The sequence below is a fragment of the Grampus griseus genome, assembly GCF_964374135.1.
Source record: "Grampus griseus genome assembly, chromosome: 1".
Classification (NCBI taxonomy): Eukaryota; Metazoa; Chordata; class Mammalia; order Artiodactyla; family Delphinidae; genus Grampus; species Grampus griseus.
In genome coordinates this window covers 41,247,114-41,262,302 of record NC_139017.1, presented here as the reverse complement: position 1 = coordinate 41,262,302, position 15,189 = coordinate 41,247,114, and the positions used below count along the sequence as shown (strand labels likewise).

General features: G+C 38.4%; 1 protein-coding gene across 1 annotated transcript in view; it reads left to right on the top strand.

The window, feature by feature from the left end:
- FLVCR1 (FLVCR choline and heme transporter 1) overlaps positions 1-15,189 on the top strand; it is a 35,493-nt gene continuing 20,304 nt past the window's right edge. Inside the window, exons 1-3 of the mRNA XM_082669934.1 lie at positions 1-911; positions 6,218-6,362; positions 12,875-13,015. Of these exons, the coding sequence (XP_082526060.1) occupies positions 174-911; positions 6,218-6,362; positions 12,875-13,015 (1,024 nt within the window). The 5' untranslated portion in view covers positions 1-173. The remainder of the gene's footprint in view (positions 912-6,217; positions 6,363-12,874; positions 13,016-15,189) is intronic.

The window sequence follows — 15,189 nt, the reverse complement described above, 5'->3', positions numbered from 1 at the left end:
GCGGGTTGCAGCTCCCGGCTCAGACCGAGGCTCACTCGGCCGGGGAGAGGGTCGCAGGAGCAGTGGGCCGAGGGGTAGGGATTGGGGTGCAGGGAGGGCCTCGGGTCTTGGGCTGGGGGTGCAGGGCTGGGAGGAGGGCGGGGGCGCCAGGCGGCTCCGGGGAGCCCAGGGACATGGCACTGCCCGACGATGAGGAGGGGACAACGGTGGCGAACGGGCACCCGCCCGCGAACGGATACCTCCCGGTCCCGGGGGACGCGCCCGCTGGAAAGGTGAGCGCGGAGACGCAGAACGGGCCCAAAGCCGGCTGCCTGGCCCTGAATGGGGTCTGTCGGGACAGCCCCAAGGCCCCCTCGGGAGCTCTGGACAGGCCGAAGACTCCGCTGGCCCCGGAGGAGGAGACCCAGGCCCGGTTGTTGCCCAAGGACCCCGGCGAGCAGACGCCGGCGGTCGAGGGCACCCTGGTGCCCCGGACTGCGCTCTCCGCGCGGCGCTTTTTGGTGCTACTGATCTTCAGCCTGTACTCGATGGTGAACGCGTTTCAGTGGATCCAATACAGCATCATCAGCAACGTTTTCGAGGGCTTCTACAACGTCTCCTCGCTGCACATTGACTGGCTGTCCATGGTATACATGCTGGCCTACGTGCCCCTCATCTTCCCGGCCACCTGGCTGCTGGATACCAGAGGCCTGCGGCTCACCGCCCTGCTCGGTTCCGGCCTCAACTGCCTGGGCGCCTGGATCAAGTGCGGCAGCGTGCAGCAGCATCTCTTCTGGGTCACCATGTTGGGCCAGTGCCTGTGCTCTGTGGCCCAGGTGTTCATCCTCGGCTTGCCCTCCCACATCGCTTCAGTGTGGTTTGGGCCCAAGGAGGTGTCCACAGCTTGCGCCACCGCCGTGCTAGGTAATCAGGTAAGGACTAGGGTAATAGATGAAAATCGGATCCCGAAGGACCGGATAAAACGTCATAGGCCATGTGAGCTAGGTATATGGATGGACCCTTAGGAGGCATTCTATAAATGAAGGGCAGGAGGTGAGCAGTCATAAAATAGGAAGCAGTCTTGGATTAAAGAGGGGTTTTGATTTATTTGTGAAGACAGACCTTTCAAAACCAGTTTAAAATGACTACCTGGTCATCTTTGAGAATTACCTGTAAAGTAATTAACTGTACAGGCCCATATCTAGGCCTAACATCATAGAAAACTTGTCAGTGCAATAATGAATGAGTCTAAAGTAGGTATTATTTTTGTCATCAGTGTATTCTTTGCAAAAGGAAGGTGCTGTGTTCTGGGAAGTTTGTTCTTATTTTGAGTGGTCCATGTAAACAGCTTCTGTTTAATTTTATATATTAGCAGTCAGCAGAGTGCCTGGTACATAACAGACATTTGTAAATGATCCCTAAATAAATCTAGTGATAAAGACTTCACAGCATTACTGAGTCCTATTACCAAATTTTAACGGTAAGAAAATGCAAGACAAATCATAGATCATAGAATCCATTGCAAAAGCGTGGCTTATTTTGCCAAGTCTCCATTAAACTGTTTCCTAGACTTGCCAACACCATAGGTTCAAATTCATTAGCGTTCCAGTAGCATTATTAGGTAGAATTTGTGTGTGTGTGTGTGTGTGTTTTAATTGCAGAATGGTGCTTTTACTGTAATTTAAATTTTGCATATGAAGTCCTATGATACTTTATGTAAATTATATCGAGTGTTCATTCAGCTCGAGGAGAATCAAGTTAAAAACCTGTATAACAAGGGACTTTCCTGCCGGTCCCATGGTTAAGACTTCCCCTTCCAATGCAGGGGGTGCAGGTTCGATCCCTGGTCAGGGAGCTAAGATCCCACATGCCTTGGTGCCAAAAAAAGCAAAACATAAAACAGAAGCAATATTGTAACATTCAATAAAGACTTTTTAAAAGAAATTGCTTAAAAAAAAAAAAAGACCTGTATAACAAAAATGTTACCTCTCTCTATACATATATCATGTAGCTATGTAACAAAAGAATGTTACTCTTTTACTTCTGGTCTAACACTTGTTTCAAGATCACAGTAAGATCTATTTAAATTCCATGTAAAGACTAACTCTACATGTGGGCTTATTGCTTTATATTTATTTCCTTTAAAAGTACAGAAGAAGGAATAGCTTGAAATATAGTTGTATATCCAAAATAATTTGTGACTGATATTTTAGTTGGTTGCTTCCACATGTTTGGATAGGAACTGTTTCCTTCAACTATTTTTTCATTTACGAAATTATATGCAAGATTAATACTTCATTGAGCATGATGGAAATATTATCAACTCCATATCTATGGATTATCTATTTCATGGATAATAAATGGAAATGTTTTCTCATAGGCAGATTTCCCTCTAACACTTGGCACACCTCTGGGCCTTCCTCCCACATTCTCCCTAAGTGTTCGAATCCTTCCTTGACTCTAGTAGCTCTGCACTTGCTCACGACCCCCAAGTATGCATCTTTAGCCTAGATTATGGAGTGGTCATTCATAGTAATATTCAACATTATTGAGCATTCACTAAACCTGGCACCATGCTAAGTACTTTACACACATTGTTTCATTTAATTTCATTATGTAAGGTAGGAACTATTAGTCTCCTCATTTTATATATACAGAAGCTGAGACTTGAAGGGATAAAGTTATTTTCCAAAAGTCACACAGCTAATTAGCAGCAGAATTCACACTTAGGTCTGTCTGATTCCTGAATCCTGTCTTTTAACTACCCATCTACTGTGCCAAGTCTCTAACCTGAGAGAACCTTCTAAAAAAAAATTTTTTTTTAATTTTTTAGCCATGCCGCACGGCTTGCAGGATGTTAGTTCCCCAGCCAGGGATTGAACCCAGGCCCCAGCAGTGAAAGCACCAAGTCCTAACCACTGGACTGCCAGGGAATTCCTGAGAGAACCTTTTAAAACATAGATCAGACCATGTCATAGCTCTGCTTTGAACTCTCCAATGATTTCCCATAGTAATTAAAATAAAATCTAAATTCCTTACTGTGGATTACAAAACCTTACTAACATGTTTTTGCTTCCTTAAACAACACTAAGCTTGCATTTTTCATAAGGGCCTTTGCAAAAACATTCTCTCTGTCTGGAATGTTCTTCCTCCTAAGATCACATTGTTATATCCTTATTATCATTCAGCTCTCAGTTTAAATTCATTTTAAATATCATTCAGTGGCATTTCTTGAGGATCCCATTTAGAGTTGCCCAGTCACTGGCTTATTACATCATTGTACTTTAATCCTCTATGTAGTGCTTATCACTGTCTGATATATTTATGTTTATATATTAACTGTTAATTATTACTCTTCTCCGATCCCCACCATTAGGTTGTAAGTTTCATGAAATAGGCACATCGTCTGAATGTCCAGCATTCATTAGAGTGCCTGGCATGTTGTAGATTCTCCATAAAAATTTATTCAATAAATTAATGAGCTTCAGACTTATGTAGATACTGGTCAGCTGGATATTTCCACTTGACTATCCCATATGACCCCACCAATCAAAATTTACCTTGTCTCCCAGCTCATTACTCTTCATTTCCACTGCCACCATCTTAGCCTTGGCCACCCGTAGCTCTCACCTAGAGCTTGCTAACTGATTTTCCTATCTGCAGTTCTTGCTCTCTTCCCTCTATTCTCCACATTCATCCATTGTGGTCTTTCTAATGTGCACATCTGTCCTGGACACTCCCTTGCCCTCTGCAGTGTCTTCCATTGCCCTTAGGAAAAAATTCAAACTCTCTTAAGTGTCAAGTGAGACCTTCCAGTTCTGCCTCCTGCCAATTCCTCAGCATCACCTCTCTGCACAGCCTCCATTCCTCATATACAGACTTGCTCTGCTCTGAGGGGACTTGTGCACTACTTACAGTTTCTTACAAGGCCATGCTCTCTCCTTCCTTTGTACATGATGTCCCCTTGACTGGGAACATATATATATTTTTTGAATTTTATTTTATTTATTTTTTTATACAGCAGGTTCTTATTAGTCATCAGTTTTATACACATCAGTGTATACATGTCAATCCCAATCGCCCAATTCATCCCACCACCCCCACCCCCGCTTTCCCCCCTTGGTGTCCATACGTTTGTTCTCTACATCTGTGTCTCAATTTCTGCCCTGCAAACCGGTTCATCTGTACCATTTTTCTAGGTTCCATATATATGTGTTAATATACGATATTTTTCTCTTTCTGACTTACTTGACTGGGAACGTTTCTGTTTCACTTGGCTAACTCTAATTTCTTATTCAGATCTTTGTGCCTTCAGAAATTTTTCCTGAACCCCACATCTATACAGGGTGCTCCTCTAAAGTACTCTCTTAGCTAAGGTGACCATATGCTCCAACTGGCCTAGAATAGTCCAGGTGTACATCTTGTCCAGTACAACTGCTCATGGGGTCCCTTTCACTCTAACTAGTGTTCTTGCTTGAATGATCAATTACATGATCTTCCCAGTCATGGCACTCTACCTCTCATCACAGTACTGCTCTTACTACACTTGTAATTACCGGTTTAACTGTCTCTATCCAGCTTTTTATAGGGAGCAAATGCAATATTTGGTAAATGTTACTTCTCTGCCTCAGCCTCCTCTTTGAAACCTATCTTGGGCCCTTCTGTCTCACCTCCGTCCCCCAAAGAATCTGAAATCTCCCTCCACTGATCCTCCTTTAATACTTTGATTTTATTTCTCTTGTTGTGATGATCATAGTCGGCCTAATTTTTTTTTTCCTGAGGTAAAATTCACATAAAAAATTAATCATTTTAAAGTGTACAGCTCAGTGGCATTTAGTACCTTCACGATGTTGTGCAGCCATCACCTATATCTGGTTCCCAAACATTTTCATCTACCCTCAGAGAAGACCCAGTTCCCACTAAGCAGTCACTCCTCATTGCCCGCTCTCTAGCCCCTGGCAACCACTAATTTGTTTTTTCTCTATGGATTTCCCTAGTCTAGATATTTCATATAAATAGAATCATACAGTATGTGACCTTTTGTGTCTGGCTTCTTTCATTTAGCAAGTTTTCAAAGGTCATCCATGTTACAGCATCTATCAGTATTTCATTCTTTCTAAATAATATTTCATTGAATGGATATACCACGTTTTGTTTATCCATTCATTCATTGATAGACAATTTGCTGTTTTCCACCTTTTGGCTATTGCAAATCAGGCTGCTACGGATATTCATGCACAATATTCAATACCTGTTTTCAGTTTGGGGGTATATACCCAAGAGAGGAATTGCTAGGTCATACAGTAATTCTATGTTTAACTTTTTAAGGAACTGCCAAATTGTTTTCCATGGTGACTGCACTGTTTTACAGTCTTATTAGCAGTGTACAAGGGTTCCAATTTCTCCACATCATGACAACATTTGTTACTTTCTGTTTTTTTTTAAAAATTATAGCCATTCTAGCGGGTATGGTTTTGATTTGCATTTCCCCAATAACTAATGATATTGAGCATTTTTTTCATGTACTTGTTGAACATTTATACATATTCTTTGGAGCAATGTCTATTCAGGTCTTTTGCCCATTTTTGAATTGGGATATTTGTCTTTTTGTTGTAGAGTTGTAAGAGCTCTCTATATATTCTGGATGGTAGATCTTTATCAAATATATGATTTGCAAATATTTTCTCCCATTTTGTATGTTGTCTTTTCTCAGCATTTTTTTGTGTATATGTGTGTATTTTTGTTCTCCTTTTTTTTTTTTTTTTTTTGGCGGTACGCGGGCCTCTCACCGCTGTGGCCTCTGCCGCTGCGGAGCGCAGGCTCCGGATGCGCAGGCTCAGCAGCCATGGCTCACGGGCCCAGCCGCTCCGCGGCATGTGGGATCCTCCCGGACCGGGGCACGAACCTGTGTCCCCTGCATCGGCAGGCGGACTCTCAACCACTGCGCCACCAGGGAAGCCCTTATTCTCCTTTTTTATTGTAAGTAGCCAAAGGGTAAGGAGTGTGTCTTACACAACGTTATAGCAGCATCATTTGGATGGTTGGAGCTTAGTAAATGTTTATTAACTAGGGAAGACATTTGACAACAATTTTCCTTTAATGGTATGGTAAAAAGACATTAGAACATGGTGCTTTAGAGCTTACGAAAGGACCTTGCAATAGTGGTTGTCTTTATGTTGATTACTTTTTTTTCTCTTATAAGAAGAAGAAAGAATTAACAGGACTGTTTATTTTACAGCTTGGAACTGCAGTTGGCTTTTTGCTGCCACCAGTTTTGGTGCCGAACACACAGAATAACACACAACTGCTGGCTTGTAATATCAGTACCATGTTTTATGGAACTTCAGCTGTCTCCACACTTTTATTTATTTTAACGGTAATTGGTAAGTGAATTATTTTCCCTAAAGCTTATATAGATAAGTGCATGACAAACATATGAAAATAAAAATAACCAACCCTGAAAATTTGTACTGGTAATATCTCAAGTGCTATTTGCTTGTTTCATTCTTGCTGTTCACTTTCTTGTTTAGGTAATGAATGCTACCGCCTAAGGATATGTTATGGTCCGCTACATCCGTTTTAATATTGTAAAGGGTTTGAAGACTAATTCATCTCATTTGTCTCCCTACTAACTTTTCTTTCCTGATAACTGTTGGTTTCAAACATATTACCTGCCTCCTCTTTGCCTATCCGTCTATGTGTCTGCATCTTACACTAACCTCGCCAGGAACAAGTTCTTGTCGTGCTTTGAAATGATGCGAATAGGCTACAACCTTCCTTTAAATGATAAATCCTTCTAGGGATCCCCAATTTAACAGTTAACTGGATCTGAAAATGTTGACCAGTGAATGATCCTGGGCAGCAGCAAGCTGTTCAGCAGAATTTCAAACTGTGGCAACTATCTGCTTGTTAGGCCACTCCAGCAAAGCACTGCTGCCACCACTCGTCCCCGAGTCCTCTCGTCCGGGCCTGTCTCTTGAAGCAGTCAGTCAAAATCAGCTGCAAGCAGCCATCATCAGTTTGGAAGAAGGTTTGGGAAGGTCTGCTTTTTAAAGTTCATTTTTAATGGGAAACAATTTTGATTTCAGGGAAAAGAATAGGTGAGGCTTATTTAAGTAATAGAGCTGCTAACATAACTATAATATTGCCTTGTGGGCACTCAGTATATCTTAAATTGATTTGAAGAAGAAAGGAACTTTAAAGTTGAAAGGCCATCTTTCAATCATTAAAATTTATAATTAAATTTCATTATAGCTGGAGTTTTAAATTTTATATGTTAATTTTTACCATGGTTATAACAGTAATGAAAAATGCAATTTTTTTTTTATGATCACCAGATATAAAATCCTCAGTTTTCAAAGAAAATGTATGTTAAAGACTATGGAGTGTTTTGATAGAGAGGCCTTTATTTTTTTAAATTTTACTTATTTAATTATTTTATTTTATTTTTGGCTGATTTGTGTCTTCATTGCTGCACGCGGGCTTTCTCTAGTTGTGGCGAGCGGGGGCTACTCTTCGTTGCGGTACGCAGGCTTCTCATTGTGGTGGCTTCTCTTGTTGTGGAGCACAGGCTCTAGGCGTGCAGGCTTCAGTAGTTGTGGCACGTGGGCTCACTAGTTGTGGCTCGTGGACTCTAGAGCACAGGCTCAGTAGTTGTGGCGCACGGGCTTAGTTGCTCGGTGGCATGTGGGATCTTCCCGGACCAGGGCTCGAACTGGTGTCCCCTGCATTGGCAGGTGGATTCTTAACCACTGCACCACCACAGATGCCTTTAGAGATGAACTGCTGGACCCAGGGATAGGAAACTCAGCCCACATATTTTTAATTTTCCTTAAGATAATGAACAAAATATTCTCATGGTAGCATTTAAAATATTCTGACATGTCCAATCTACCTATGATTGGTTTTTATGTTTCTGTTAGGGAGTGGCATATTTGCTGTGTGCTGACTACTGAAAAAGGATAAATTATCCCTTGTACTATTTTGTCAGTTTAACAAGGTTTTAAAAGAAATCTATATTTTTAAAAAACAAATTCCTATATCTACTTTTCTGGTAGCCATATTTGATGTGCTAGATGAAGTATGAGATATAGTTTATATACATTTTGCATAAATGGATCTTCCATTAGCAATAGGGATTATTAAAATATAAAATTCTCGGGCTTCCCTGGTGGCGCAGTGGTTGAGAGTCTGCCTGCCGATGCAGGGGACACGGGTTCGTGCCCTGGTCCGGAAAGGTCCCACATGCCGTGGAGCAGCTGGGCCCGTGAGCCATGGCTGCTGAGCCTGCGTGTCCGGAGCCTGTGCTCCGCAGCGGGAGAGGCCACAACAGTGAGAGGCCCGCGTACCACAAAAAAAAAAAAAAAAGAAAGAAATATATATATATATAATTCTCTTTCCTTTGATTGCTATGTATCTTTGCATAAATTCTGGTTTTCCTTTTTTTATCGTCTTCAATTGCTTGTCTCTTTGGAAGAAGTGAGAGTAATAGACTGTATATAAGATATCTATAGATACAAAATTATATATAAGAAAAAAAATTATATATAAGACACATGTATTTAAACATATATATATATATGAGATGCTACAAATATAAGATTTTTATTTGTCAAAGGAGTGGGACAAAAAACATAGGTATGACCATTGGCGTATCACCCTGTATTATTTAAGAAATAAAAGAGAGCTATTCATGTACATAATTATTTACATACTCATGGCTTATGAGTAGACAGTGGAAATGGAAATGGGGGGTGAATGGAATGGAAATAGAATAGGAAAAAAAAAAGCTCATTGTCAAGTTTTGCTTGGTGACCTATAAACTTAATCTTATGATACTAAGCATAGTATAAAAGCAAGATAATATACAGTTGTGATATGAAAGTCTAGGTTGAAAATTGTGACGTTTAAATTAAAAATTTACCTGTTTTCCTTATACCTAAATATTTGCTATTAAGGAAAACATGGATTATTTTAAAAATCCTAACTTTCTTATAGTTCCTTAATTACGAAGAGACAATGCTACTTCCTTCTAAATTCTACCCATACATATTTTGGAAGCCCAATCAAATCTTATAAAATAATTTAGTTTTGTGCTGATGCTTTTCAGCAATGTGACATATACCAAACTGGTATTCAGAAGTCTTCCTAAAATACTAACTTGAGGAGGGTTCATGTCATGTAATCCTATTACCCTCCCTAAGTGTAATCCATCTAACATTTCTAGGAATTAAGCCCAACCTTCCACTGAATTTCACGCTAATACCCCATTCTTATTGGGAGAATACTATTACAGTCTCTAACATTTGATTGATATGTACCAAACATGTTTAAAAGCACAACTGCATGCTATATTTCATTTAATCCTCAAAGCCCTATAAGGGCGGTACTATTATTATCATTCCCATTTTATAAATGAGGAAACTGGGCACAGAATTTAAGTAAATTTAACTTACCCATGGTCACAGTTAGTATATAAATGCTAAAGATGAAATTTGAGCCTGGGCAATCTAACTCCATTAATAAAATGTTACATATACAAATATATCATTTTAATTTTTACTTAGTCTGATTATTTGTTTCAATTCCTCTTGTATAAGTGGTAATGCCGTTGTATTTGAAAGCTGTTCTTTTTATGCAGAGCAGTAAACTATATCACTTAAGTATGTCAGTTAAAATCCTTATCATCCTGATTCACTAAAATGAGTGGATGACAGAAACCAAAAGTAATGGCAGTCAAAATATTTAATATTAAGGTATTTAAATACATGAGTATAAAACATGCATGTATAATTTTATTTTTGATTCTTATATTCAGGATATTTATATATTGGCTCCTATTATAAATTGTTAATAGAAGTACGTTTTACTTAGTGTATAAGAATTTCAAGCCCTGAGAAAAGTCTCTGATTTTATTTTATTTTTAAATATTTATTTATTTATTTATGTTTGGCTGCACTGCACAGCATGTGGAATCTTAGTTCCCTGACCAGGGATCCAACCTGTACCCCCTGCGGTGGAAGCCAAGTCCTAACCACTGGACTGCCAGGGAATTCCCTGAAAAGTCTCTGATTTTTAAAAATAAATATTCCTCAAAAAGACAATGTATTTTGTGTAGTACTCAATAATTACAAAATTCTTTTACACATATCATGTAGTCCTCATACCAGCTTGTTGTTATTATCTCCATTTTATGAATGAGAAAGCAATAGCTGAGAAGCAGGAATTGATTTCTTCGAGTCATATAGTGAGATGAGGCAGAGCCAGGATTCAAACCTGTGTTTGTCTTATAATAAATTAATATGTGTAATGTCCGCTTGAATCACAAAAGCACAAATAATGAAATCAAAAGATAATATTATAACCTGATTTCAAAAAATAGAAGTGGTCCTAAACACAATAGATTTGTTATTTATTCATCATGGGAGAAAAAGTTTGAATGTGGTGCCCAAAATCCTTTGGCTACTTTCCATTCCTATTGCTAAGGGTGGAGAATAACTTTTACTAATTAATTATTTTATTAGTTAATTATTTTATTTGCACAACTTTTTGGTGGGGAGAAGAGAAGTTAGAAGTCTATTTTTCGGTTTCAAAGGAGAAAGAAAAAGCCACATTTCATCCTTTGAAAGGAGCAATGAGGCGTAAACAGGGTCATAGACCAATGGTTTTTTTGTTCCTCTTTTTTTTTTTTTCCTTTATAGACTTAAGCCTGACTTTACTATATTGTGTAACTGGTAGATAAAATCTTGATTTTGTCCAAGAAAGCAGTTAACTTCCTGAAACTAAGACATAACACTTGTATTCAGAAAACAAGTCTAATGGAATTAAAGACTACCAGAACTTGTTTTTATTTTGCATTTGAGTTCAGATCTGAGCCATTTAGACTTATTTTATTGTAGTAAATAAAAATCTAAGTAAGAGACTTAGGACTCATTCAATACCCATGACTACGTTGTAAGCATAGTTTTTACATTCTGAAACTTTGTTTTACAACATGTGAGTTCTGTTTTACCAATATTAATAAAGAGAGATATCTCCTATCTTAACTAGGATGCAAAGAGACTTTCAGGAGAGGACAACAGGCGTCCTCAACAGTGCAAGGAGCAGATAGGGTGAAAGGAAGGGGAGGGATTGCAACCACTTAAAACGTTTTATGTCTACCAGTCCTCCAATATAAGGATATTAAAAAGTAAATATGAGTTATGTCTCCGCTTCAATTAGTTGTAAGACCTATAAAAATAGAAGTCTAGTTGTTGTTTTATTTATATCATAATTAATCCATGTTTTGGTGAGCAAAGAGCTGTAATTTTTTATTTTTAGCAGCAAACAGGAGAATTAAGAGAATTACAATATTGTGTGCAAGTTTTAAGAATCATTTCTTGCTTTTGCAGTGATTTTCAAACCTGGCTGAGCGTTGAGTTTTGTGTAATACAGTTCTAAGGTTCTGTTCTGGAGGTTCTGATTCACTGAGCCTTCTCTAGAATCCCCAAATCTGTATTTTTAAAAAATTTCTACATGATTACAGTTGACAGTCAGGTCCATCAGATCTAGACCACTTTCAAACTACAAAGCAGGCTGCTTTGTTGGAAGAAAGAAATAGCCACTATTTAAAAAGAGAGAGAGAGAAAGAGAAGGAGGAAATTCTAATATTTTAGAAAATATTACTTTCTTCTGAATCCATTTACCTTCTTTTTGGCTTTTGAATTTACCCTACTTTATTGATTCTAAAGTGTACATGTTTTTCATGGCGTCTCTGAAATTGAGGTGCCTTTAGTAATCAGTCAATGGCGTCTAAGATGAATAAGTTCTAGAGATATGCTGTATAACATTATGCCTATAGTTAACAATACTTATTGTACACTTAAAAGTTTGTTAAGAGGGTAGATTTCAAGTTAAATGTTCTTATCACAATAAAAAAAATCAATGGCATGTAACACTGGTGTCAATTCAGGTATGGTTATGTGAAAACCTTCTGTTGATGCCTGCCAAGATCATTAAGTGCCAGCCTCAGACCATTTTAGATTCAGTGAAATACAGCATTTTTCCTGTATGTATTTGAGTTTAAAATTTTGAGTCAGTACTAAAACTGGATTTTAATTTTTGATGTACCACTCTTAGCAGGTCAGCTCTTCTATCAGAAAGTCTTGACTCCTGGCTAGCCATACCCTACAGAAATCTCTGCCTAGCCATCTATGGCAGGAAATTAGTAGATCCTTCCCTGCCCAGCAAAAGGGCAGTCTCTAAATATCTGGCTGAGAAGGCTGTGCGATCTTTCTCTAACTACATAGTAATGGGCAGTGCTAGAACTTACAGTATCAGAAACTATGTATCACACTTTTATGTCTCCCAGCTCTACCCCTAGATTTTCCATATGCAGCTGAAGTGAGTCAGCAAGCAGGACCTAGCTCTGCTCCCATGAATCCACATGGACCTTTTCAGTTCAAGAGGGGTAATTGCATCAGATGATAAACTTTCTATCAAATTTCAGAAGAAAATAGGTACTAACTCAAGACAGTCCTCTAAAAGCTCAATTTACTGGCTTGCTCATATCTGATATTACCTCTAATTACGGATTGAACCAAATTTAGAAATAGAATTGTTGAATACTTAATATAATAAAAATTAATCTTGCTTAACTAAAAACAGAATAATCACTGGGCAAAGTTGTGACATAGTATTGATGGTTTTACAGTTCAGTTCTGTGAATTGGCCAAATCTCTGAGTTTTAGTCCATCTCAGAGGGTTGAGATGATAATATCAAACTATTCTTCACTTAGAAATTAGTGAAAATGAAAAGCCTTACTATAAAAGACTTTTACTACCTTTTTAAACTTAATTTAGTCTGCTCACTAAAGAAGACTTGTATATTGAATTATCTTTTCATGTATGTTTCCAGCATTCAAAGAAAAACCTCAGTATCCACCAAGCCAGGCTCAAGCAGTTCTCCAAGACAGTCCCCCTGGAGAGTATTCCTATGGGAAATCAATAAGGAACCTATTTAAAAATATTCCTTTTGTCCTTCTATTGATCACTTATGGTAAGTGGTTTTATTTTTGTTGATGTCTGTGTAAACCTTTGAGCATTACAGATTATTTTCTTATAATCTAGTGGTTTGAGCTAGATTATTATTATTGTTATATAATATTATTAATATATAATAATATATTAATAATAATAATAGTATATCATTAATGTATATTATATTATATTATTATTATTTTCTTATAATCTAGTGGTTTGAGCTTTAATTAATGAGATAATGAGATAGGTTTATTAACTCTATAATAATAGCATAGTCGTAAACTTAAATTTTTAACCAAAAGCAAAAACTTCAGAATGGATTTCCTTACATGTTTTTAGAACAAAAAAAATTGGTGGGTATTAGAGAAGCACTCGTGTTTTTTTTGCGGTACGCGGGCCTCTCACTGTTGTGGCCTCTCCTGCTGCAAAGCACAGGCTCCGGATGCGCAGGCTCATCGGCCATGGCTCACAGGCCCAGCCGCTCCGCGGCATATGGGATCTTCCCGGACCGGGGCACGAGCCCGTGTCCCCTGCATCGGCAGGTGGACTCCCAACCACTGCGCCACCAGGGAAGCCTGAAGCACTCGTTTTTTAAAAAATTTTATTTAATTAAAAAAAGTTTTTTTATACAGCAGTTCTTATCAGTCATCCATTTTATACATATTACTGTATATATGTCAATCCCAATCTCTCAATTCATCACACCACCACCCTCCCCCGCCACTTCCCCCCTTGGTGTACATACGTTTGTTCTCTACATCTGTGTCTCTATTTCTGCCCTGAAACCAGTTCATCTGTACCATTTTTCTAGGTTCCACATATATGCGTTAATATACGATATTTGTTTTTCTCTTTCTGACTTACTTCACTCTGTATGACAGTCTCTAGATCCATCCACGTCTCTACAAATGACCCAACTGCATTCCTTTTAATGGCTGAGTAATATTCCATTGTATATGTGTACTACATCTTCTTTATCCATTCGTCTGTCTATGGGCATTTAGGTTGCTTCCATGACCTGGCTATTGTAAATAGTGCTGCAGTGAACATTGGGGTGCATGTGTCTTTTTGAATTATGCTTTTCTCTGGGTATATGGCCAGTACTGGAATTGCTGGATCATATGGTAATTCTGTTTTTAGTCTTTTAAGGAACCTCCATACTGTTCTCCATAGTGGCTGTATCAATTTACATTCCCACCAGCAATGCAAGAGGGTTCCCTTTTCTCCACACCCTCTCCAGCATTTGTTTGTAGATTTTCTGATGATGCCCATTCTAACCAGTATGAGGTAATACCTTATTGTAGTTTTGATTTGCATTTCTCTAATAATTAGTGAAGTTGAGCAGCTTTTCATGTGCTTCTTGGCCATCTGTATGTCTTCTTTGGAGAAATGTCTATTTCGGTCTTCTGCCCATTTTTTGATTGGGTTTTTTTTTTTTTAATATTGAGCTGCATGAGCTGTTTATATATTTTGGAGATTAATCCTTTCTCCATTGATTCATTTGCAAATATTTCCTCCCATTCTGAGAATTGTCTTTTTGTCTTTTTTATAGTTTCGTTTTTGCTGTGCAAAAGCTTTTAAGTTTCATTAGGTTCCATTTGTTTATTTTTATTTCCATTACTCTAGGAGGTGGATCAAAAAGCTCTTGCTGTGATTTATGTCAAAGAGTTTTCTTCCTGTGTTTTCCTCTAAGAGTTTTATAGTGTCCAGCCTTACATTTAGGTCTCTAATCCATATTGAATTTATTTTTGTGTATGGTGTTAGGGAGTGTTCTATTTCATTCTTTTACATGTAGCTGTCCAGTTCTCCCAGCACCACTTATTGAAGAGACTGTCTTTTCTCCATTTTATATCCTTGCCTCCTTTGTCATGGATTAGTTGACCATAGGTGCGTGGGTTTACCTCTGGGATTTCTATCCTGTTCCATTGATCTATGTTTCTGTTTTTGTGCCAGTACCATATTGTCTTGATTACTGTAGCTTTGTAGTATAGTCTGAAGTTGGGGAGTCTGATTCCTCCATCTCCGTTTTTTCCCTCAAGACTGCTTTGGCTATTTGGGGTCGTTTGTGTCTCTATACACATTTTAAGATTTTTGTTCTAGTTCTGTAAAAAATATCACTGGTAATTTGATAAGGACTGCATTGAATCTGTAGATTACTTTGGGTAGTATAGTCATTTTCACAATATTGAT